Source organism: Microplitis demolitor, chromosome 5 (assembly GCF_026212275.2).
Source record: "Microplitis demolitor isolate Queensland-Clemson2020A chromosome 5, iyMicDemo2.1a, whole genome shotgun sequence".
Taxonomy (NCBI): domain Eukaryota; kingdom Metazoa; phylum Arthropoda; class Insecta; order Hymenoptera; family Braconidae; genus Microplitis; species Microplitis demolitor.
This window is the reverse complement of record NC_068549.1, coordinates 6,092,133-6,119,641: the sequence shown is the minus strand read 5'-3', so window position 1 is coordinate 6,119,641 and position 27,509 is coordinate 6,092,133. Positions and strand designations below refer to the sequence as shown.

The 27,509-nt window shown below is 28.2% G+C and overlaps 1 protein-coding gene across 1 annotated transcript in view; it reads left to right on the top strand.

Annotated features, from left to right (window-relative positions):
- The window catches only part of LOC103574465 (hepatocyte nuclear factor 6), a 50,371-nt gene that overhangs the window by 6,417 nt on the left and 16,445 nt on the right, over positions 1 to 27,509 (top strand). The window contains exon 2 of the mRNA XM_008553915.2: positions 2,862 to 2,969. Coding sequence (XP_008552137.2) covers positions 2,862 to 2,969 — 108 coding nt within the window. The remainder of the gene's footprint in view (positions 1 to 2,861; positions 2,970 to 27,509) is intronic.

Sequence of the window (27,509 nt, the reverse complement as noted above, 5' to 3'; positions counted from 1 at the left end):
TTTTAATACGAAAAGTCTGTTAAATTTACAAAAATTTTCTGTCAAAATAACAGATTTTGTGTTCAATTATTCAACATAAAATTTGTGTTGATTCAACACAAACTTCATGTGTTGAATTAACCCTAACATTTGTGTAGACCCTTTGCCCCACACGATTTGTGTTTAATTTAACACTAAAGTTCTAACTGTGTAAAAACCTTTAAATTTTTTCTGATACACCTGACACATAATATACATATACTTATATATTTTGTTGTCATACCTCGAGTCAGATCAAATTAAACGACTGCTAACTCTGATAAATGCAAGACGATACTTGTTAGGTATTTTTCTATAGATAAATTGCATTACAATATATATGTATATATATGTATGTACAACAAAATAACAATTGGGTGTATCTACATCGTTACTCTATACCTGAATGCAAAAAAATTCCTTTTACTGTCACATGTACAACATTTACTCCAACATTAACAACAACAACAACAACAACAACATCATCATCATCATCATCATTTCATAATTTTCTCATTTATTCTTCGTAGTATAAATTGAAAAAAAAAACATTTTCGCGTCTTTCTTTGCAGTAAACCCTCTGATTATTATTCGCGTTATTTGCGTGTTCTTTTGTCGCACGCAAACCCCTTACAGCAATTTGATAGGAACTTATCCCTCTACTTATTTCTGTATACCTTCATTCGACGAGGGTATATTTTATTACTCTTTACCGTGAAACTCGGGATTTATTCACGGACAGAAATAAAAAAAATCACAATATAAACTTCTGTGCGCACGACAACTAAATAATATAATAATATATATGTATATGTATGTGTATATATATTAAAATATATATGTATACATTAATATATACAGCGACCTAGAAGATGAAATAGCGAAACCAACAATATCTACACGGAAGATTACACAAAATATGTGGATGTCGACCTAAGGAGTAAAAACTATTTTTTATAATTAAAAAATAATGATATTGGTAGAAATTTTTATCAACATGCTGTTAATTGCCCGGTTGTTTGTTTAATTTTGTTTTTTTGTTTTTTTAATTTTATTTAGTATGTTGGTTGATTTGAAAATTCGGGATTTAAATTAAAACCAAATGGATAGACATGAGCACCGCATTTTTGCTGTTATTTAAAATTTCATTTTGTTTTTTAAATTGTCAGCTTTGTTTTTAATTTTTAAAAATATCTTGATGTCAATAATATAGAGAAGGGTCAAATTTTTGAAATTTTTTTTGCCTGATATTTAATTTTTTCGAAATGTTTAAGCGAGTGCTGTGTATTTATAAATTTTTTTATGTTTTAAAGAATATAAATATTGAAAATTACTGTTTAGTTGTTTTGCCTGAAATTTTTGAAAGTGCGTAGAGATTATCAATGAAATTTATTTCAAATTCAGATTCAAATTTTTTTTTTATAATTTTATCTACAAAAAAAAATAATTTTTGGACGCAAGAAATATTTTGCACTATGAATTGAAGATATAAATTTTTGTAGGATCAGAAAAAATTTTTTGCTCCAAGAAAAGTTTTTCTCGCTCTCATAAAATCTTTGGTTTTAATTTATAATGGAAGTAAACATTTTCTTGGAGTGAGTAAAAATTTTTTGCGCTAAGAAACTTTTTTATTTTGTGTTCAAAATTTTAGTTGGCAAATTATGAACCTGAAAATCGGAAAATTTTTCGCGCAACGAAAAAGAAAATTTGAAAAATCTACTGGATGACTAGATTTCTGAAATGTTTCTTTTATAGATGTTGGCATGTCAGCCGAAAATCTGAGGCCACCCTCAACTTCTAAAACTACTCCTTAAGTAGTCGAATTACATAAATTTTTGGAATTATATAGAAGTGAGATTGTAGTTCATTTCAGTGCCATTTTTTTCAGCTTTTCAGTGGATTTATCAATCATTACTGATATTTCTTCAAAAACTTTGGTTACCTTTTTGTTTTTTCACTTTTTCATCGAAAATTTCCGCCGCACTTCTATATGATTACCAAATTTTTTGATTTTCGTTGCGTGAAAAACGTCATGATCTTCAGGTACATGACAAATTCAAACGTTAATTTTTTAAAATATCACAAGAAATTTGATAATGTGCATTTTGGAAGGCAACTCAACAGTTCAAAGAATTTAAAAAAATTTTTTTCATTTTGTAGCCTTTTGATAGATTGTCAAAAATTAAGGAAAATCTCTTCTCAAAATCTAAAATTGAATTATCTATTGCTGTGATTGAACAAATAAAAATATACATAGGTTTTGTTGGTTTCTCTTGTTTTCCTCAGTTAATTTCACAGGCTCTCTATTATCCTTTTAAAAAAATCTACTTTGCAATAAAATATTTCCACTTTTTTCCGTTTTAATTTTCCTAACTATTTCCTAACTAAAACTTAATTTAAAATAAATACTATAAATTATAATTAATTTTTCATTTTTTCATACTCTAAGATATTAACTATCTTAATAATTTTTATTTATTTATTTTTATGTTATCAATATTTAGTTCAATTTTGACGAAATAGAGCGATAATTCGCTAAATTTCGTTCAAATTTTGTTTTTTATTAATTATAAAAAATTCGGAGTTCAAATAATTAATTAGTGTAAAAAATCAGCGGCAAGTCATTAATTAATATTTTATTATTTTTTTGTTTTAATTAATTTATTTTTTTGAAAATGACTTATCGCAAAAATAAATAAATAAAAAAATTAGTGTGTAAAAGTATTTAATAGATTAATAAAAAAAAAAAAAAAATAATAAATAAACGGAAAACGTGTTGTCTTAAATAAATAATATGAATATTAGTGAAAACGCAAGGTGTGTGTCTATCGGTTTGGTTTTAGCCCTGAGCAACTGCTCTGAGAGCGGAGGTGACCCGGATGGAATGCTGGATATCCACCACCCAGGATCAGGAATCGAGACTCATCATCAACAGTTTCACAACTCATATGGTAATATCAACATCTCAATCATTAACATCTAACGGAATCAATAATAAATAATTCATTAATTAATTAATTAACTAACTAATTAATATTAACAAATAATTTCTATTACTTTTTTTTAATTAAAAGAATTTAAAAAATCTCGAGTGTGATCTTCGTGACAATCCGCCATTTTTTTTAATTGTACAAAAATTATTAACTTTTTTTTTTTGCAATTAGGTATTTTGCACTTAATACAACCTATTTTTAGTTTCGTCTTCACGAGCATTAGAAAATAATTTAGCACTGATCTGTTTTATTTATTATTATTATTATTTTGTTTTTTACTGAAACCGTAGATTCCAAGGAATTTGACTACTGCTCTGATAGCATGTAGAAATATTTTTCTAGGCGGCCATTGAAAACCCTCTGCTGCACTTTACCTTGTAATTATCATAAATTATGTAAATATGTTTTTTTTTTTAATTGAAAATTTTGATGTCTAAAGTGAGTGGGGGGGGGGGATGATTGAAGGAGTAGTCAATTTTTTTTTAGTCTGAATATCCTGGATCTTTAGTTTGCATTTAAATAAAATATGAAATTGTCATTAAATTTTTTTTTTTTTATTTTTGGGAAAATCGAGGCTGGTAAAAATATTTTTAATAAAATTGAATACGCAGGATTCATTTACAAATTGGGAATAAAAGTTACAGAACAAAAACAATTTTCGGTAAAATAAAATTTTTTTATTGTAATTTTGGGTGACCGATTTTTTCCCGCCATCATTTCTGATTTAAAAAAAAAAAAAAAAAAAAAACAATTTTGTATGAAATTAAATTTGAGTAATAAGAAAACGTCAGATATTTTTAAAAATCAAAGTACAAAATGATATTTCACAAAAAAATTATAAAGAAAAAAAATGTCAATACGAGTAATTACTACAATTAAATTCAATATCCGTTTTAATTATTTAGTTTTTTTTTTATGTAGTTCATTCAATAAAGTTTTAAACAAAATAATTAATTTATGACAGTAAACTTTTCATGAATGAAATTTGAATATTTCAATTTTCATAATTAATTAAATTAACTCAGTTTTCATAATTTTCAAAAAGTTATTTTATTTAAATTATCGGATATTGAATTCTTTAATTAAATAAATAATATACTTGAAAGTATCCTCATTGTTCGAATAAATAATTATTTTATTAACATTCAAAAAATTTATTATTCCCGCCATTCATAATTCAGCCCATTATCAAAAATAAAATATTATTTTATTTAAATAAAAATCAAGCAAAGTTTCAATTTCAAAAAATTTTAAAAATCATCAGCTTGAAGTTTTACGCGGTTTCAAAATCTGACAATAATTTTTGAATTTTTTTTTACTCTGAAGGGGAGAACTGAGCAAAATGGCAACAGTTAAAAAAAAGCAATAAATTTTTTTTTCAAAAATTTGACAAAAATTATTCATATATAAATTTTAATAAAAATTAAAATTTTCATTAAAACTAAAAATAAAATCAAAATTAGCTTCTATATTTCCCTCAGTTTTTCCAAAATTCTATTCATTAAAAAAAAAAAAATAGTAATGTTTGTTTACTCAATAGCAAATAATTAAAAATAACAGAATTAGTATCGTAAAATTACAAAAGTATTTCGTCGAATATAATAATGAGAATGATAAAGCCAAGAGTTGGAGCTTAGAATCGAAGTTATCCCAACACAGTATCGAGTAAGTCTCCATGAAGAGAGGTAATCTCGGTAGTTCAGAATCCCACGCTAAATTTCAATCCGGGCAGTGTACAAAAGTCTTTCCTCATCCCATAATCTGTTAAAACTACCCCCTCTCGAATGCCACGACGTTTGTGATGACTCTATATAATACTCAACCCTACTCATCTATACTATACTGCTCTCACTGGGACCAGAAAGAAAGGAAGAACGAAAGAAAAAAAGACGACAGAAAAAACGGGTACGAATAGAGATAGAGAGAGAAGAAAAGCATCTCATCCTCCAGCAGCTTCATCTCTTCCTCAGTGTCCTATCTCTCATCCTGGCTGATGCTCTTACTGTACTCCTACTACCCTCCTCAGGCACTCATTCTACTATCCGATACTCTGCAATGGATATCGGCTTGTATACACGAGACCCGATTGGGGGATGACGGGGTGTACCAGAGTATATACCAATGAAGGCGCACCTAATTAAACTTGGTATCGTGCCCATTCGCGTGTGTTAGACTACTATCCAGTCTCTCTCTCTCTCTCGCTCTTTACTACGAGGACTTACAAGATTCTGAGGACTTTCATTCCCGAAGTACCTCATATATGACGTCGCTTTTCTTCGGACTTGTATTCGTCTTTACAGACCTAGTCTCTATTGCCCGACCCCTTACCCTCTTACTCCAGTCATCTGCATAACTTTTGCTCGCTTTTTTACATTCGTAATGAATATAAAAATAAAATCACCGCCAATCATGTCTACGGTCCCTTTACATCCGTTATTAATTTACTTTTATCCAACTGAGATACTTGCGGGTATTAAAATTATTGACTACTTGGGAAAATACCTGAGAAATATATAATAAAATATGTAGATTATTTTGAAAAACGCGTTAAAAATTCTTCAGCTGAAAATAAAATTTATATTTTTTATTAGTTAAATTGAAGCTTTTAATTGACTATACAAAGTTATCGACAACGACAATCCGTCCGAAGTCAATTATAATATGATATAATCACCATGAAAGATTGCCAAATCCGCTAACCGGGCAGGCATTTCCCATGATAGGTGAACCTTTAAACTCCACCGTTCATCTTACGGTATTTATTATATTTTAATATTTAGTTTAATTATTTAAGTGAAATTTTTTTACTGTAATTACGTGAAAAATGAGATTTATTTTTTATGATAAAATAAAACAAGTCATGATGATTCGGTCTGTATGTAAATTTTTTTTTCTTTTTTTTTTTTAATGAAACCTAAATCGTATAGTGTACGTACTTTTAAGATCGTTATCTTAGAATCGATAGTAATTTTTGTAAATTGAGTAAATTTTTAATTGAGCTGCAAAAACTATAAATATATTTTTTTGCAACTGCGTTTTTTTTAAATTTCACACGGTAATTATTACATTTTTTTAAATTGACTGAAATTAATGAGGTTTCAAATAAAATCATAAAATTCTTATAAAAATTTGTTACAAAAATTTAAAAAAAAAAATTCAAATATTTTTAGCGCGAAATTGAAAGAAAAAATTTTTTTTACGTCCCTAATTTTTTTGTAAAAAACGGATATAGCAGCAACTATTTACTGTTAGTTTTTTTTTAATTTGTTAAAAGATAATTACTGATATTTAAATTATAAATTTGATGAATATTTCCAAAAATATATTCCAAGAAAAAACTTCCATAATTTTTTTGACAGCGTCTTTTAATAGACGTCATCTGCACAAAGTATCAATCATATTTGGTTTTAAAAATATGAAGACATTGAAATGTATAAAATAATTATACTAAAAATATTTCGAGGTATGAGAGAACATCGTAAAATATTAATTTTAATAATAGTGTAATTTGAAACGTAAAATAACTGACCGAAATTCCAGTTGTAAAAAAATAATCGAGTTTAATGGTATTATTTTTATCATAAAGGTACAGAAATATGAAATGTACATTTCTTCTGTTGAATTATCAATCGAGTTATTAAATTAAATTTTCTAATTTTATTCCAACGAGATGACCTGATTTTAAAGATGTGAAAAAAAAAAACAAAATAATTTAAAAAGTTTAATCTTTGGAAACATTTATTTTTACTATTATTATTAATGTATTATCATTTGAAATAGTGTAAAATTAGACACGGAAATCTAAATCTATTTACGAAAAATCAGATTGGAAATTAACTATATAAATAAATATAGCAGATAGTCGTCTAGGAAAAATATAGCATTGTATTATAATGTTAATTGGAGTTAAAATTTTTTGAAACATCACAATAGATCTTTATTAGAAAATAGATTTCTAATTAACCCGGGTCAAAAATAAAACTTTACTCAGGCTCGCTTTTGAAGTTATCGATTTGCCGACGATTTTTCGATAACATCTCGACTTTTTCAATTTGAATTAAATTTTTTTCAACTTTTTCAACTTTTTTCATCTTAGTTTCAACTTATTTCAACTTATTTATATTTTTTGGTCTTAGTTTGAACTTATTCATCTTTACTTCGAGCACGATAGTCATTCACCTTACTTTTGACCTGCTAAATCAAGTCGAAACAAAGTTATTTATTCGCCTTAATATATAAAAATTATATCACTTTAGTTTTGACTTTTTTGCCTCATAGTTTAAGTCGAATAAGTCTAAACCAAATCAATTTCGACTTGATTTAGACTTTTTTGCCTTAAATCGTGACTAAGTAAACCAGTTAAGTCTAAACCAAAGCGAAAACTCATTGTATTTCATATCTCCGTAAAAAAAAGTTGAGTTTTTCTTATGAAAAACGACTCCAAATTTCGACTTGATAAACCAACTCTAAATCAAGTTTTATTTTTGACCCGGGAATATATGTAACATCGTCATGAAAAAATTGGAATAAAACCAGAGTTCAAAAAAGTTGTAAAAAAAAGAGGATAGGACAAAATCGGATTCGGAAATTTTTTTATAAATTCAAATTATAAAGGGCACAATGGAACTTTAAACTTTTTTTTAATTTTACAAAGACAATCGGATAATTCGGGCCACCCAAAAATGTCCAAAAAAAGTTTAAAAATCCAAATAACAATTTTTAGTTCATTATTAAAAATAAATTTCATATCGGTACAATTGAGCCAAAGTATAGATTCCAGTTCGATAAATTTATTTTTTAAAAACTATATTTATTAATATAGATTATTTTAATTTTTTGAAAAAAAATGATTAAATTTAATCTCAACTAAAAGTTAAAGAAATTAATTTTTTAGGGTCTCTTTTACCCCTACGTCAATTTTTTTTTTGTAACTAGATCATTTCTATACCGGCTGATTTTAAGTCAGAATAAAGTACTGAAAACTAATAAAAAAAAGAACACTTGAAATTTTTTTTCTAAGGGTCCGTTTTGCCCCTTCCAAGTTGAAAAAAATATTCACTAATCGCAAAAAAAGGTAATAAATAATTACTATTTAAAAAAAAAAAAATCGAATTGAAGGCATTGAATAAAAAAATGTCCACCGTGACACATTTTATCGCCGGCACACACATAAGTTGATGAATCTTTAACAAGTAAATGACGGGTGTTTTTGGTAGTACATATATGTATATATACATCGGGGTAGTTGAATGCTCTGTGTAGAAGACTAATTAACTCATGGACTAACACAGTTAGTTAATAGGTACTTTACTTTGAAGTCTTTGATGTCGCGTTAGTTAAGTTTTCAGCTGTTACCTTTATTAGTATATATGTAACATTATTTTCTATTCGTCGTTCTCCGGCCTTGATACCCACCCCCAATCTATCATTCATCAAAGAAATTAAATAAAAAATCGTGTTATATTTAAACGAAACCAAATCACTCAAAATTTGATTCCCCTAAAAGTTTATAAATTTTACTAGCGAATTAGTTGTCTTTTTATTGGTTTTATTTTATTTTTATTTCAAATTGGTGTCTAGTTGATAAGTGAAGAAAATTCAATAAGGGTTTAAAAGTTTTTAAGTATCCTGGATAAAAACACTATTTAACAAGATCAATTTATCGATAATGAAGTCATGTAGTCTCTTAAAAGTACATTTGAAATGGTATCGAAAAAAAAAAAAAATGGCCATAGTACGCGGTTGTAAAAGGGATAAATTGTATCAGATATACACCGACCCAAATACTTTTAAAATGTTTTACAAGTCGTTAATGCCTTAGATAAGTAATTTGTATCTGTGGGTTTTGTCTAGACGGTAAATAATCGAATTTTCAATAAATGAGTATAACTTTTTTTAATTCTGAAATAATCCCTTGGATTTTAATTTATTGTATTTAAAGTGACATAGATTTTTTAATATGCCAAATTAAATATTTTAAAAGTTGATAGGATTTAATAAATATCACAAGTATTATAACATAATGATAATAATAATAATAATTAATATTATTTTGATATGTGAGATGAAGAATAAATAGCCACCGGATTTTGTCATTCAATGTGCGGTATTGCGATAATCGATATCCAGATTGAATATATTTATATGTGAATAGAAGTATATGAAATTTGAGTAGTCAAATAAATTAACAAATCAGAAATTATTGCATCAGTAAAGATGAAAATAATTGCTTGATAGAATGATAACAATTAAGTTTCATTTATTTCTTGTGGTTGAGATAATGACGTACAGATAACTGGAACTTTCCGGTTTTCATTAACTTATTTTATTGATACTTTTACGTGTTATAATTATTATTATTGCATAACTCAATTGCGAAGCAATAAGATGTGTTCTGCTAACACTTACTCGGTCTTAGCTTATTTATTTACGTAATTATTATTATTATTATTATTATTATTATTATTATTATTATTATTATTATTATTATTATTATTATTATTATTATATTATTATTATTATTATTATTATTATTATTATTATTATTATTATTATATTATTATTATTATTATTATTATTATTATTATTATTATTATTATTATTATATTATTATTATTATTATTATTATTATTATTATTATTATTATTATTATTATTATTATTATTATTATTATTATTATTATTATTATTATTATTACGCAAAAGATTAGGCTGTCAAAAAGTTGGAAAATACAGACGCACATAATTCACTTGTTCATTCAGAAAGTGATCGACAGATGGCGCTCAAATATACAACAAAGTATTAAAAAAAAATGGCAGCTAAATTTTTTCACTAATTGCCAGTTTAAAATTTTTATTAATTATAGTTTAACTAAAAAGATTTGAATAGTGCTTTTCGATAGAGTTATTCTATTTGTTAATTCTAATGTAATAAAAAATAAAAAAGATCAATCAGTTGTGAATTTTTTTAGCGTTAGTAGAACATATCTTATTGCTTCGCAATGGGGTTGTGCAATAGAAACTGTATTGAATAATGCTGTAAAGCAGGAAAGTATGTGACTATGCACACACACATAAGGGAATATATATGCGAAGCGTTCTAACATTCTTGTATTAAGGAAAAAGAATAAGAATAGCAAGGGATTAAGAAGGATAAGAAAAAGACCGCAATGAACAGTTTATAGATAAATTGAGAAAAATAACCCGATAGTCTGAACTCAGATCATGTCGGTTACTTGCATTTTTCGTTCGTCAGTATTAATTTTCGTAAATAATTTTCAATTATCGATGACAATTGAAATGAAATATATCAAGTACTCATATTATCAGATACTCTTATAATACAGTTTAAAGTCTACCTTAAAAAAAATTTTTTTCATCTCATCGTGAAAAAATAACTTATTTTATAAACAGTTTTGATTGATAATCATGAATTCGTCAAATATCTATAGGATAAAATTATGAATAATAAATGAAATCAGCCAATGAAAAAATTTTTGAGTTAAAAGGAATATTTAAATCAAAATAATGATGTTTATTGGAAATAAATATAACGTCAAATTATATCTGATGCTCACAACTTACAAGAATTTATTGGCTGGTTACATATCCCGCGGTGTCCCGTATTCCCCATAATTATTTAATTACGAAACAAATTTTGTTGTACTGAATTTCGACCCCATGGTACCAAAAAATAAACATCAATTACTTGAACTAAGGAAGATATATTAATACTTTTATTAAATTGTGTCAAAAAACGAATGATAATTTGAGTTCTTATCTATTTTTGTGATACCGTCACATCAAATGTCATAATTTAATAATTCAGTGAATTTATAATCCCTAAATATCAATTTGTGGTTTATGTAACGATGAATAATTAATATACAGGTAAAATTTAAATATAGTTGTGCAGTAACTTTGATATATTTGAATGACACTTTACTCTTTCCGGTGTTTAATATTAAAACTATGTAATGAAATTAATATTCTTTACGTATTTAAAGAAACTGATAAAATAAAATGATCGCTGTGACCGGAATAAAAGGTTATTTTAAGTCCAATTTATATTAATTTAACATCACACAAAAATTATTATTGTTAATTAAATATAGTTGTTTCGTTATTAACAATTACTCGTAACTTATTTTTCTATTAAATACATTTAATCAGTTAATTAAATAGTTAGACAATCTATATTGATGCAATTATATCTCGATTACTTGAATATTTGTATAAAAAAGATGATTTTAATTTGTAATTTTTATATTGACGACTGATCTCGAAAATTTTCATGAGTTCATGCAAAGGTTTGAACAATTCAAATATTCAATTAAATTTCTCGTAGTTGCTTTTATATTTACGTTAATTTTAATTAATTTATAAAATTTTAATATTATTATGATAGTTCGTCATTGAGTATTTCCGAAAAAGTACGGGAGACAAGGGTATTCCCAAGAAAAAAAGTCATATACGCCCATAAATAGAGCATATATGAAAATTAGCCATGTGTGCTCATATATGCTTCACATATGGGCATCTATGCTCTATATATGAACGTTTATGGATCATATAATACACATATGCTTCATACATGGATCATATATAAATCATATGAATACATGGATTATATGTTGAGCATATATGGTAAATGTTTGTATATGGTCACATATGCTTCAGGTGTGTGTCATATCATTTATATATGAAGCTTAGATGGATCATATATGATCGATATATGAATCATATATTGGTATATATTATTCATATATGGATAATATGAGGCATATATGAATCATATATGAAATATGCTTATATAGACCGATTAGGATTATATATGGTAAATTTTTGTATATGGTCATATATGCATCATATCTATATATGAGGCATAAATGGATCATATATGAAATATGTGTGGACCTATTTGGATTATATATGAAGAATATATGGTGAATTTTCGTATATGGTGTTATATGGCCATATATGATTCATTTTTCATGGGATGTCTAAAAGTAGCGGTAAAAAAAAATTTTTAAATCCAATAAACAAGCGAATTACTTAAAAAGTTTAATCATCGCAAAATGTTAGAAAGTGTAAAATGTATGTCGCTATAGTTGAATATGTATAGATATATATATGTATATAGTTAGTTACTCTCTTTCATAGACACGTTCATTAGAGGGTAGAGTCTACGATGCAGGTATTTCCTGCGTCCGGCTGAGGTGGACACGAATGCAATTTAGTGGCTGCAGTTCACCAAAACACTTGTGTTACACTTGGCTTGTTGCGGGTCTCTGTAACGTTGAATCGAGCATGTAACGAGTTTCCAATAATGGCTCAGCTGTGTCCCCAACATTGCGGTCAACGATTCGGCAGAGTTGCTCGTCTCTCTATCAGTAAAGAAAAGTCTAACACCAGTCTACAACATTATATCGCCTCAGATTCTTAGTCTCTGACGTTTTCTCATCCTATTCAATCAATTATCGCAATTGACATTTTCATAAAAAATATAAAAGTATATTTTACGGTAATAATTAATAAAACTCTCTGGTTAATGTAAAAAAAAAAAAAAAAATTTTTTTTTTCGCTTTTAGAGAATTGTAGTTATTTTTCATAGAATTTTCACCGTGTGATAAAATTCTAATCAAAGTGCAATACGTAATTGCTTTTCATTTTCAACAGAAATTTTTTTCCTCCATGTGAATAATAAAAAAAAAGTTTCGGCAGAAAATTATCCAGATTAGTAAATTTTCCCGTACTTTAATTATTTTCAAATTTATATTTTTTGAAGTGATTGGGTTCCCTAATTTCGTAATAATTAAATAATCAAGAAGTTGGAAAAAAAATTTCAAGTCGGCCAATTTAACATTTTTGTCCAACTTGTCCTATCTTTTATGAATTTAAAATTTAATGTCAAGTATATTAAAATCTATGTAAAAACAAAAAAAAAATTTTTGAATCTGACAGCAGTAAAACTTGATACATTAATTGTATCTAAGTCACTAAGGTGATAATCGATTTTAGCTTTTCCACCCATTGCTAAATTGATCCCACCGGACGTTTTATATTCACACACAAAGACTGGCTTTAACTTTTCATTACTGTGATGGGATGTGTTCAGCAAGTCAGCTTGCATTATTTCATTTATCAAACTAAAAAAATTTTTTAAAATAAATAGTTTACCAGATTAAGTTGCCAATCATAATGCTTATGTTCTCAATTAATATTTATAATATATAAAAATATTAAATATAATCAAGAATAAAATAATAAATTATCACCAAAAATATATATCACAATAAATAAGTAAATATCTACACTTTTACTAGAGAATCTAAATTTATGAAAAGTAACCAGCGACTGTGAAATTTATTTATTTTTTATAACTATAGTTTGTTTGGTAAAAAAAAAAAAAAAATAGTATATTACACACCAAGGGAGAAAAATAGGGCATTTCAACCCCCATGTATAATTTTTCACCAGATCTGTACATGAAAATTAAAATTTTTGCCTTTTGTTGTAAAAAAAACGGCGCATGCGCTAATTTTTATTATTATTTTTCTCATTATAGAAAAGAATGACTTTATCCGCTAAACAGGGCAGGAATTTAAACTTTTAGCGCAGATATGTTGAAAAATTTTTAACATGGAATAAAAAACAGTGAGAAAATTAAGCCCTGTAATAATTGAGACTATTTCTTGTAATAAAGTAATTATAGATACCAAACTTTACGGCTTCTAATGTATTTTTAGTTGAATGGAAGTTTATTATGACTGAAGCGCTATGAAGAACTGAAAAAAGTCTTATATGAAACTCTAAAATTACTCCGTCAGAAATAATGTAATTTTTACAGTGTCGAAGTAGAGAGACTGATTTTTGAAACTGTAATAAATCTTGAAATCTGGAAAATTTTTCACGGAACGAAAATGAAAAAAATTTATGTGATTTGACTGCCTAAAGGTGGCTTAAGGAATAGTTGGAGGTGCAATTTTCGGCTAACGTGTGAAACATTTAAGAAATCTACATCCATTAGATTTTTTTACTTTTCATTTAATTTTGAACTTCCCGCTAAGAAAATTGAAAATTTTCAAAAATAGGCGAATTATTGATTTCGATCCGATTTTCGCAACTCGAATTTCTAACAGATCTTGAGGTTTCGAGATTCTAGGAAGTTATCCTGATTAATTTAAAAATTATGTCCAAGTGTATGTGCGTATGTATAAAAATATTCTGTAACTTTTGAACGGATGAACCGATTTAGCTTTTTGAGGCGACGTTTGAAGCGGCTTATTAATTCCAACAATTTTCAAGAAATTGAGCACAATCGGATAACTTGTAATGTACTTGATAGATTGATTCTAAAATCTAATCAGCTCTAAAACTTTATTTTGTTTTTATTCAGCGAAGAACTTTCCGATTTTCAGGTATATTAAAATTTTTTATAAAGATCAAAAGTAGATTTTGATATTAATTATCATATAATTATTACTGAGATCCAAAGATCCATGAGTATACTAGTGGTCAGTAGAGTAGTCAGGGCGAGAAAGCCTAGGTTATGGTGGTAATGTGAATCCCCCAACGAGTAGTCCTTGAGTTATTGCCTAATCAATAATCTATATGTAGTACTAACGGGACCGTAGGGGTGAACCGGTGTCCGTATAACCAACCGGGCTACTATGTAAGCTCTTGCCTGAATAACGCAGCTGGGTATCTCGAGATGCAACGGTTAATTTAACAGCTATCTTCATAATGTATCTATTACACTGCATTATTTTCATTATTTAAATATTCATTTTCATTTTTTTTCCTTCTCCTTTTCTATATCTATATCCAATCAACTTGTTATTGAATCTGCTACATAATTAATTATACTTCTTATCTCAATTATAAATATAAATTTATCCATGAATAATATAAATAAATTAGGCGTAAAATTAAATTAATATTTTTTAAAATAATTGTTCGTTTAATTATTTAGTCTACTGGATCATTAATCTGCTGGTAGTTCACAATTTTAAATTTTAATGATAACAAAATTTAATTTGCCTTTCATGTAATTTATCAGTACTGCAGTAATTAAATAATTAAATTAATTTTTTTTGTTTTCTTATTGTTTTTGTATTAATCAGAGTTAGTTTTGTTCATTCAATAAGTAAATCTATCTGATTTCCGGTAACGCCCAAGTATTCGATATTGGCAATTACGTCAGGATAAAGACATTTACTAATATCACTAACGTTTAAACTTATATATATATATATATACATATATATATATATATATATATATATAGACCATTAATGAGATTTGATTCATTGAGTCATTCAGTCTTTGCAGCTGAATAATCTCTCAGACTAGTTTACCCTCAGAAATATTATTTAATATAATGATTTTAGTAACTTGAATTTACTATTATTTAGTAATCCAATTTTCGCTTATTTTCGTAATTTTAAGTTAAGTTATATAAATTAAGACGAAGTGAGTTCTTAATGCGAAATAATATGAAATATGTTTAGAAAATTTTTATTTATAAATTCAAAAAAAGATGGGGCAAGTTGACCATGCACGGAATAGGTGAAATTTTTCTCGTGCTAGTTGTATTTTTTTTTAAAATTATGAGCAATGTAAGCAAAGAAAAATTTTGGGGTAGTATGGATCACTATAAAAAAAAAACAGTTTTCGGAAAATTTTTTAAATTTCTAAAAATTAGTCTATTTAGAAAATTTAATCAATTAGCGAACATACGAATAAAAATTATTGTAGTGCATGAATATTTTAATTAAAATTATTTATTATTAAAAATTAAGAAAATTATAAAAGAAATAAAGTAAAAATTTATTTTAGATCATCATTTATACCAACACATTTTCAATCTACTTTATTATAAATTTTTAGTGAAAATAGTATTTTTATTATTATAGTGACCCATTTTACCTCAGTGTCATATTTTTTTTCATTTTTTTAAAATTAAAAAAATTTTCAAGTATACGATTGTGCGAATTGGGTTCGAATTAGAAAATTTTGATCAGTTTTCAAATATTCAATTTTTATTTAATGGAAAAATAGAAAAAAATATTAAAGTTTCAAGCCGTTCAAAAGGAAATTTCGGAATTATTAGTGATCTTCCAAATTATTCGATTTGAAGTCAAAATCGACTAGTTCGATTCGATTCGATACGAATACGTAAGTTGGAACTATTAGCACCCCGCCCCCCCCCCTATTCAAATAACAAAGCCCTGGTCAACTTGCCCACTTCTGGATCCCAACAAAACTTTTTCTTAAAAATCACGTCTCATTTCACCCCGAACTTTCCTATACATATTTTTCCATAATATTTATACAGTTATGGTAAAGTTTATAATAAATATAACAGATACGCGATAGATTAAAAAGAAATGGCTACACGTTGATATTGATTTTTGTCCTCAGTCGGAAGGTAGACGTCAGGGGATAGTTGAGGGAGTAGAGACCGCCAATCTTTACAGTTCTACTTTTTTTCTATTTTCCTTTTTTATATTTTCTTTTTTTTTTTATTTTTTCATTTCTATCTTGAATGCTGTTTCTCGCTAGTTCGTTTTCTGTCTCTTCTTCAATGCCTTTTCTCTTTCGTTTGGCTCTCTGTATCGCCTCTTGTCTCTTTTGCCATCATCCACTGCCTCCTGTCAACGTTTCCTGGCCTCTTTTTCCTCATCGATGCATTCATTCGGACCTTTCTATTTGCCATTCGTGGTTCCACTAGAATCTACCCTCGTTAAAAAAAAGTTTATGCTCTCCTTCTTGGTCTTTTTCTTCTTCCTCCTCTGCCTCCCACTCTCTTTCTCTCTCTGATTTTTTTTTCTTACCTCACAAGACATTGATAGAATTTTATGAATAATTGGCTTCGCTCATTTTATTTAAAAATCATAAATTAAAAGCAAACTCTTCCATTAAATTTTTTTTTTTTTTTTACAAATCAATTAAATATTTTTCTAAAAATTCCAGCAGACAAAATATTTTTTAAAATCCTTTAAATCTATACATACATACATACATACATATATATATATATATATATATATATATATATATATATATATTTATTTATTTAAAAAAAAAAGATATCATTTAATCTTATATTGCATTCCATTCCAACAGCCTTGAATAAACGTTAATAAATTTAATAAAAATCGTTGAAATGTTCTGTTTATTTATCCGCACAGCAATGTGATACTATCGGTAAATAAAATAAAAAAGTGAACAGAAAAGTTAGGCGAGTATATTTCGTTTGAAGTACCGGCAATTCATTCACCGATAAATCAAAACCGGATTTAAATATTCCTAAAGGGGTGGCAAGAGCTTCCGATTCTCATGACATTCTAAATATTAAAATCACCGGGAGCTTTAATACTTAATGTAATCAAAAAAAATATATATATGTACAGTGCCTTTTATTTTAATAATATTTATTATAAAATCTCTGTAGATAGTTTATTAAAGTTATTACACTGTTCAAAAATGGTCAAAGTGGTTTAGTGATGGCGAGGACCAGGGCCAGGGGTGGAATAGTGGGAGGGGGTTGGTTATGGCAGAGTGTATATCCAGCCACAAATACGCGAATATAAGGTATAGTGGGATTTAACGTGAACGATACAGCGTCAGCTAAACCAAACTGATGGAATGCCAAAACTTTTTTGTAATTAAATTTTTTCCAACGACGAGACCAGTTCGGCATGAAGGGTTCGGCTGGTCAGGGGGTGTAAGAGGTACAGTAGCAGTCGTGAACGGTATATATATATGTATTTATATATAGAGAAGAGAAGAGAGCTCGGAATTACGTGAACCTTCCAACCAACCGACCGACCGACCAAACCAACCAACCCCCTCTTTTTATTCTATCCCGTATCTACCCTTTATTCTTTTACTCTAGTCTAGTTCACTATTATTACAATCTTCCTCTCTCTCGATATAGCCCTCCTGCAACCGCGGCTATCGGGCTTCAATATTTTTAACCATCCATTCGTCCCTCTTCGCCATTTCCCGATCTCTTCTCTTCTATATGATCTCTATACCAGTACACTCATTCTCTTTCTCTCTCACTCTTACCCTCTTCGTTCATCGGTTTCATTCCCCGTTTCCGCAGGGCGTTTCGTCGCGTTGCTTTCTTTTTTATTATTTTTTTTTTTTCCTCACCCATTCGAGAGCCTCCAAAGCAATCGAAAATGAAACTCCGGCAAGGCGAATATTTTTTTCCGTTATCGCGCCTCGCGCTTTAAATTGCTATTAATTTTTTTTTATATATATAAATATATATTACAAGAATACCGATTAATTGCAACGTCAATTTTAAGTTATTAATTAAAATATTATTTAAAGTACACTTATACGTGGAAATTATTAATTTTTTAAATTAAAAAAAAATAATAGTTCATTGTAGTTTTAAAATTAATAACGATCGAAGCAATTTAGTATCGGTATGATATACTATAGCTATATTTTGAATGTAGGTATAAAATATTCTAGAAGAAATGGTAGTTAGTAATTTGAACCGAGGACGATGATAAGACGTTCAATCCGCGTGTTTGCAACCCTCGTCTTCGGCTCGGGTAGACAATTACACGCGTAGGCTAAGATGTCCTACTTTTCTCCCTAGGTATGCAATATATCATTTGTTATCACTTGCATTGATATTAGAAGTTTCGATGCCTGCAGTTCATCTCAACAACCCGATTTCAGATCAATACAATTTAGGCAGTTAATCAATTTAATCTTTAGGGTAGAAAATGTAAAAATGAAATTTGAAAAATTGTGTCAATAGTAAAAACAAACTCTGAGAGTACAAAAATATGTGACAGCTCATTACTGAAATTTTTAAAAAATATATATTTTCGGCAGAGTTTTTTTCGGAAACAAAATCTGTAAATATGAACTATAGATTGCACATTGATACACTAATGTCTAATCTAGCGAAGTGCGCTTTAATTTTTTGATAATATTCGGTTGCTCCAGAGAAAAACTCGGCCAGAGTTACCATTTACTGCGCAAGTGCGACAAAGATAGTGTTCGTGGACTTGAGTGTAAGAGAAAAAAAAATAAACCTTCTTAAGAAAGATTATAAACTGCGCCTTTTAAAATTTGCTTTCAAATCGGCAGTTTAATTTAAAAAACGCTATTGATCGAATTATCTCACTTTGATTGGTTCTGGATCTTAAAAGTCCCTAATTTCGATACAGGAAATCATGGGAAATATTGTGCGTTACAAGGAATAGAACACGATTTTAAAGTATGATGGCAGCCCTAGCCTTTGACTCGGGAAATCAAAAGCCTAAATTTTCTTATTTCTTCGGTGACGAACTTTCTTGGTGTGAAATATTAAGTGGTTGATTTTCAACACAGTATCAGTGTGTTCTTTCACACTTTCCGGTGTTAAAACCTCAAATATTGTCTAACACCAAATTACACCACATCGCGGGCTCAAAATTTTTTGCTGTACTATTACTCAATCTGTCTAAGTTGTAATCGTGAAAAATTTGGATTATAATATCATAAAATAGTTTCTTAAAATCTTATCTTGGTTTATTTTCTCAATAAATACCGCAAAAAAAAATATCATTTACAATATAAGAAATACTTTAAATAATTTTATTTCTTCGAATAATCGTACCATTGACAAATGACATTACTGAAAAGTCTTCAATAATCGGCAATAAAACTCGTTGAAATAATCGAAATTTATGAAGACGTTTTAGTATAGACCAAGAGTCTGCTACGCGGTTGATATTCACTACTTCGCGAGATAGACATAGACTTGATAGCCTATAGTACTTACAATACGATACAAAGGTGGGCATTATACATCACACATATATATGTACGTATACATATATATATGAGCATGGGGTACTGTAACTAGAGAACGTGAGAACCCTTTACCTCCCTACCGATATCATCAGTAACTCAATTTTCGGCTGAAAGTGGTCACACCCTGTCACTCTCTCAGCCCCTGACTATAGATGCACATATATACATACATATATATATCTATATCTATACCTATAGATCTCTTTCTCCTCTAGAGCCATTTACGTATCGCTGGACAGCCAACAAGAGACCTACGTCACACAAAGGGAGTGTATTTTTACAAGGGCTGCAACGCTTAAGCGAGTTTAAAGTGTACTTCCCAATTTTCTCTCACTATATACATTATTTTTCACGTATATACACACATATATATGTATATATGCATAGTATGCAACATGAAACATATATAGATCGTTTGGTTAAGCGGCAGTAACAAAAATATATAAAAAGCCCGCAAAATTCTTCTCATTCGCGGAATTTCATAATTTTTATCCCTCAACAAGAAACTAGTGAAAAAAAAAAAAAATGCAACTTTTTTTTTTTATGTATCTATATTCTTTTTACACATAAAAAATACCGTTTGGGTGAATTGGATGGGTGTGAGGCGGCACCTCGTTTCCGATATATGAAAAATGTGAAATTTTTATTAATCGTAGCTTTATTAATTTTCACGTTGTGGCTTTTCGAATGGTGGTATAAAGACGCGGGTGTTGGTGCGTGCTCTCTGTTGCATTGCATTGTCTATCTCATTCTCTTTCACTTGAAGCTCTGTTGCCTCTGCTATCTCTCGTGTAGCTCTCACGATGCTTTCACATACATACATATAGATAGATATATGTATATGTATATATATACATAGAGCTAGCTAGTATATATGTACTGAAGTACATGAGTATGTAAGCTATCCGTATGTAATATACACATACGGTTAGGGGTTGTACATACCCTCAACGATCTGGGTGCAGCTTCGACGACGCACACGTGCTGAAGCTTCTCTTCTTCCTCTCTACTATCCCCTGAGTCCTACAGTACAGGTGTATTTCACCCTTCTATCGGCTTGTGTTATTTTTTTTTTCTTTTTATCATCATTATTATTGTTTTTTTTTTAATATTGATATGACGTAAGACACAAGGCTCTTTGTTTTTTTTTTTTTTTTAATTATTATTATTATTAAACATTACTCAAGTGTAAATTTTATGTGTATTTACACTGTAAAAAGAGCAGTGTAAAAAATGGACTCAATTTAACACCGCGTGGTGTTGAAATGTAATAACTCTGGTGTAGGCGGTGTAATTTGGCGGTGTTAAATCGGTGTAAAAAAAATTCCACGTATAGAAATTAGGAAAAAATGCATTATATGGAAAAAAAAATATATAAATTTAATGAATATCATCTGTAGGAAATTTAAATTTTGTTATGGATTTATTTGAATAATTATTTATGTCATACGTAATTTATTTAAAAATTACACAATTTTACACCCAGCATTTCAATCACCAATAATCTAATTAATTAATGAAAATATTTTTTAACTGTAGTGATCGAATAAGTAAAAATATTGACAAAGTCAAATATTTTTAACACTGTGAAATTTTTTTAACACCAGAAAAGAATATATACGCCTTCGACGGTGTTTTTTTAATACTGCTTTCGGTGTTGAAATTTAACACCGAAAATTTTAACACCTACGACGCCTGTTCCCCGGTTTTTTTTTTACAGTGTATACTGTAATTTTTTGTTTGAAGGCTGATAATCTCTGCGAAAAATGGTCTTACGAAGTTAAAAAAAAAAGCCAAAGTGAAGCTAAATAAATTTTATAAACGACCTATGCATTGGTTTAGTTGAAAAAACTTTTCCACGGTGCGTGGGCTCTTCAGAAAAAAAAAAATTTAGAAATTTTTGTCTTGCCGTATTTCTGATATTTGCGCAGTAGTCGGAGCTTTTGAAAAATTTTGATAAGAATGTACCGAAAATAATTATTCTTCCCAATATTGAGCACCAAGTCTGTATTGAGTCTGTATTGAGTCTGTATTTTCTATGGAAACGATAGACGAGGCTTCTAAAATCATGCTAGCACATAAAAATGGAAGAAAATAATTATTCTTTCCGATATCGAGCACCAAGTAGCCTTCTAAAAATCACTAAAAATTTATAAAATTTTTCTGTTCCTTCAATTTTTTGCGTTAGTGCATATTAGGGGGAGGGGGTGATTAATATGAACGTACGAATTATTTATAAATTATAGTAAAAATATTTTTATAGTTTATCACATATGAGTTGAAATTCAAACCGAATATTAGAATCAAAATCGCATAATTCGAAAACTGACAATTTGAATTTTTCATAAATTTTCGGTTCAAATTTTGAATATTAAATTTTTTAATTACGTGTGATAAATTATAAAATTTCTTTATGATAATTTTTCGAATTATTAAAAATAAATTATTTTCGAATAAAAAATGTTGTTAGTCGATTGAAAGACTTGTTATCGTGGTAAATAATAAAGATATATGTATACACATGTATGTTTATTTTAAATTCGTTACAAATGCTGACGTTGAATAATTCAATGGAATTCCATAGTGTATAGAGGAATGACCCATATATGGGATACGAAGGGAAACAAGGGATGTTACATGAACCAAATGCTCGGAAAATCGATTCTGTAATTCCACATAATAATAATAGTCATAGATTATCTGCATTTAATTTATATTATCTTGTATTTATTAATAATGAAGAAGAATATCAATTATCTTAGCAGAGCATTTAATTATTCCGAGCAAATTACTCATGAGTTCGTCGGATAAAAAATTCAGACTTTAAATAGTCTGAAAGTTTAATTACCGATTTCTTGAAATAAAATTTTTATATTTCTAATCTTTGCTAATATACTTGAGTCGATGTTGTCGTAAGTGAATAGAAAATGATTCGAAAATTATGACGAAATTACATATCACTCATTTAATTTTAAATATCATAGCTTTAATCCACATTTGGAAAATCTTAAAGCAGGTGCGGAAAATTGGTAGAAAATTTAATAAATGAAAGAGGACAAAAATAAGAAGGATTTGAAAATATGTAGAAAATATAATTCGGAGATATGAAAATTGTCTGAAGATTTTCTTTCAATAGAATTTCTTTGTTTTCAAAATTTATATATATTAATAAATTTGATAGAGAATAAAAATCTAAGAGGCAATAATAATGATAGATATCTAGAAAGTGGTAAGATGAGTGGTAAGATGACCCATCTAAAAAATTTAGTAGTTTAAATAAAGTAGTCGTGGAAGTTTATTACATTTGCTCTGAAAATATGCTTGTGTTTCAATCAATAAGTTTTAAAAATAAAAAAACTCAATAGCAAGATTTGAAAAAATTTAATAAAAAATACCTAGTAGATATTATTGGAATTTAAAAATTATGTAGGGTAAACTTGGGTCCAATTAAAATTCATAGAAAATCTTAAGAAATTTTCTAGAAAATCGGGACTCATAAGCCTCTGCTAAAACGAAAGTCAATCGAGGCCATGATATTTTAGCGAAATCATCGTTTAAAAAATTTTATAAAAAACCCATAGAAATTTTCTAGAAAGTTGGGACTCCGAAAACTTCAACTACCAGTTACTATATACATGCACAGTAAAATAATGACTTCACTGTCTTATCAAAAAATATCCGACTCTAAAAATGAGATACCGAAAAAAATTTCCAAATCGAAATCCAAACTCCATTAATAATACTTTAGATTATTCGCGCAGCTCATGACCATCTTCAATTATTGAACAAAGTAATTATTCATAAATACCTTCATACATTTACATATTTAATTTTTAAATATAAAATATTAAAAATTCCCTTTCGTATTTTATTTAAAATTAAAAATCGATATTTTCCAGATCTGAAAATTTCTTTTAATAAATTAATCCATATCTATATTTTATTTACCCATTTAACGCACCATTGGCATCATTTATTTTTTTTTTACCAGTTTCAGTTAAAATAACCTACGTACAACCTGACCCATATACTCTCGATGTAATTTAATAACGATCGATTGCATTGCAACCATTAACTTACACCGAAATGTTACTTTCACATAAATAATAACTAATTCAACTATATACTTCTACCTAACCCATGTACCATATATACCTCAACATATATAACTATATCTATAAATAAAATGACTTTAAACTTAAAACCGATTCTTCGAATCAAAATTAACGTTTACATGATCTCATTTAGCCAACGCTTAATAATTTTTGGATTTTCTTAGAAACCGTAATTATGAAAAATAAAAAAATTGCACATATAATTTTTTTAATTTTCTGCATGTGCATATTTTTAGTTTTTTTTTTTTCTTTTTGTAATTGATTTGGTAAAAGATGATAATATTTATATCTAAAAGGCGCGTAATTTAAAAACGCATAAAAAAGACCCTCATTTAAAAAATAAATTATGCAGGCATTTAATAATAATAGTGCCGTAAAAAGTAGAAAAACTCTGGTCATACAGAGCAAACTCTTTATCATAGATTATCCTCACCATTTAATAATACAATTACAATGAATAATAATCACAAGTTCTCTCATATCATATCACACATCACATCACATCATACGTATATATATATATATATATATAAAATACTACGGACGTTTATTTGTTTTTGCCACAGGCATTGAAATGCCGCGTGCCCGATGCAAGGCGCGGCATCTTTATTTTATAATTAAATATCCATCAATCCCCAGATCCCCATAAACGTCATCTCATATTCCATATTAAATTATAAATTATTCCTTTTTTTTATTTATTTTTAAATATTTTTTTTAAAGATTAAAAAAAAAAATAAGTCAGCATTAGGACTTTGAGAAGAAAAAAAAATGACAATGATTCAGCGGATAAATCGGTAGTCTAATATGTGTACTAGCTTTTATTTTTATTTATATATATATATTTTTTTATATTTCTTTTTTCGTAACATGCATCGATAGAAAACGTTCAGGGGATTAGCTTCGACTCTTCCATATATAAAATATTCACCGTCAGGGGGTTGGATATTCCGACTAGACTCAGTCGACAGCCGTGTAGGAGAAACTCACTCACTACTACACTTTATACCATGAGAGAGTGAACGTTCAGTCCGTTTATTTAATATATATCTATACCTTTCTGTACTCTACTATTATATACATACCCACCTCTACCTCTACCTCTATCTATATATATATGAGTACCAGTAACGTCCAACGAGATGGGAGGGAAGGTATTGTGTTTATATGCATATCGAACCTCCGAGTCTCTTGTGCTCCGACTCGGCATTTTCCAATATTCGAACTTTCTCTTGCTCTCTCACGTGATAATATTTCCCTCTCACTTGTCTCTACCCAAAAGCTTTTCTATCCTTCTCAAAATTTACTCTTTTACCTCCATTTGTCTGTCTATCTCTCAATCTTTCTCTCTCTTTCCCTCCCTTTCTCTATAGCTAACCGTTATATTTGGACAAAATCGAACCCAACAACGAAAGAGGCTAGAAGCTGTATCTAAATGCCGCCTCTCAAACATTTATTATAAGCTTTAGCTCGTACCGAGCGAGGCATTATTTTTTTTCAAATATATATATATATATATATATATATATATATTTTTATGAAAGCAAGTGCATCTCGTCATTTTATCTCTCTTACTCTTTACTTGTATTCTTTTTTCGTGCTTAAAAATCCCGCCGACAAAATACAAGTCACTGATGCTAAAATAGTTGCAGTTGCAGTGGTAGAAGTAGTATGGGTTTAAGTAATATAGTATTGGTGATATAGATAGTAGTCAATATCAACGTCGATGGATACGAGAGAACCGATGACTTTTCATATTGGATAAATTAGACTGAAGGGATTTTAAAATAAAAATGTTAACTAAAATGAATAAATAGATGGATGGAAAAAAGGGAGATAAGTAAATAGCAAATGAAAATTTAAAAATAAAACAAGTAAATGGTTAAGGGTTTGTTCGATACGTTACCGATACTCCTTTGGCTAGACCAATAAATGCAGTAGACAGGTTAACGAACCGTCCGACTCAACATCAGTACCCGGTAGCTTTTATTATAAAAGAAATGGCGTCACCACGGATGTCGACTTTGGGCTTTTAATTCGTGATCAAAGGCTCATAACTAGTCGGCTCTCAATTCTCTTCTTCTTCCTTTTTTTTATTTTGTTTACTCTTCCGATTCTTCTGAAGCGTTCATTCGAGTATCAATTTAAGGTTTTTTTTTTTTTTTTGATCTACTGTTTAAAGTACTTTTAATTAATGGCTTTTTAATTTGAATTTATATTTATGATATGAAATTGATTGGCTAACGATTGTCATACCGCAAAAACAGATTTATAAAAAAAAAAAAAGTATTCAAGTAGATTTTTTACGATTCGCCCATTTTTTTTTTTTTTTTTTTTTTTTTTTTTTTTTTTTGTGAAAAAATAATAAATTAAAATCGAATTACCGGTGATTAAAAATTAGAAAAAAAAGTAGGAGGTAGAGTGACATTTTATAAAATTGTCATTAGTGCGATCAATTTATCATAAAATTAAGACACGAAAAATGAGACTGAAAGTTTTAATAGTGATCAGTAAAAACAATTTCTATCTATGAAAAAATTTTTTTACGATAAAAGTTAGTAAAATAATTATTGCACAGTTAGAAATTTTGTGTATTTGTGTTAAAAAATTAATTGGTTAAATTTTTTGTGTTGATTTTCAACACAGAAGTCTGTTAATTCAACACAAACCGTTTGTGATATTTTACTTTAACTGATTTTTTATGTTAAATGATTAGAAAATCTGTAATGTAACAAATTTCTTGTGTTATTCGAAAATTAACACAAAATTTGTGTTGTTTAGCTAAACACTCCCGCGCGTTTCTTCATTACTACAACCAAGCAAAGCATTGTAGCAGCATTGCCTGCAAGGAAACTTGGATTATAATTGATTTACAATTAAATAAAATCATAGATAACTTTAATATTTTTATGATCAGGTTCAATGATTTTTTATTCTCATTTTACGGGAGGATAATTCGTAGCTCCGTTTTTTATAAAAATCACCGAAAATCGAACTAATTGTTTGCTAAACTGACATAAGTTGTACTAAGGGTAGATCAGTATACTTGAGTTGGTTAGGTCATGTGCTCATATTTATTAGTTAATTTTAACACGAAAAGTCTGTTAAATTTACAAAATTTTCTGTCAAAATAACAGATTTTGTGTTCAATTATTCAACATAAAATTTGTTTTAATTCAACACAAACTTCATGTGTTGAATTAACACTAAAATTTGTGTAGACCCTTTGCCCCACACGATTTGTGTTTAATTTAACACTAAAGTTCTAACTGTGTATATTTTCCCCCAGTTAAAATATTACTTTTTAATTAACATGACAGAGCTCAAAAAAGTGTTACCTATGACAGTAATTTTTATCATCACCTGGATAATTTTTACCCAAGAAAAAAAAAATTCAATTTTTCTATCGTCTCTAGCTTTGTTTAGGAAGTAGCAGTTTCGCGTTTTGAACTGCGAAAAACTACCGCATATTTTGATTTAACGACGAGCCTGATAGAGAATCCTCATTTTGATCCTAATAAATAAATTCCTTGTCAAAAATAGATAATGTG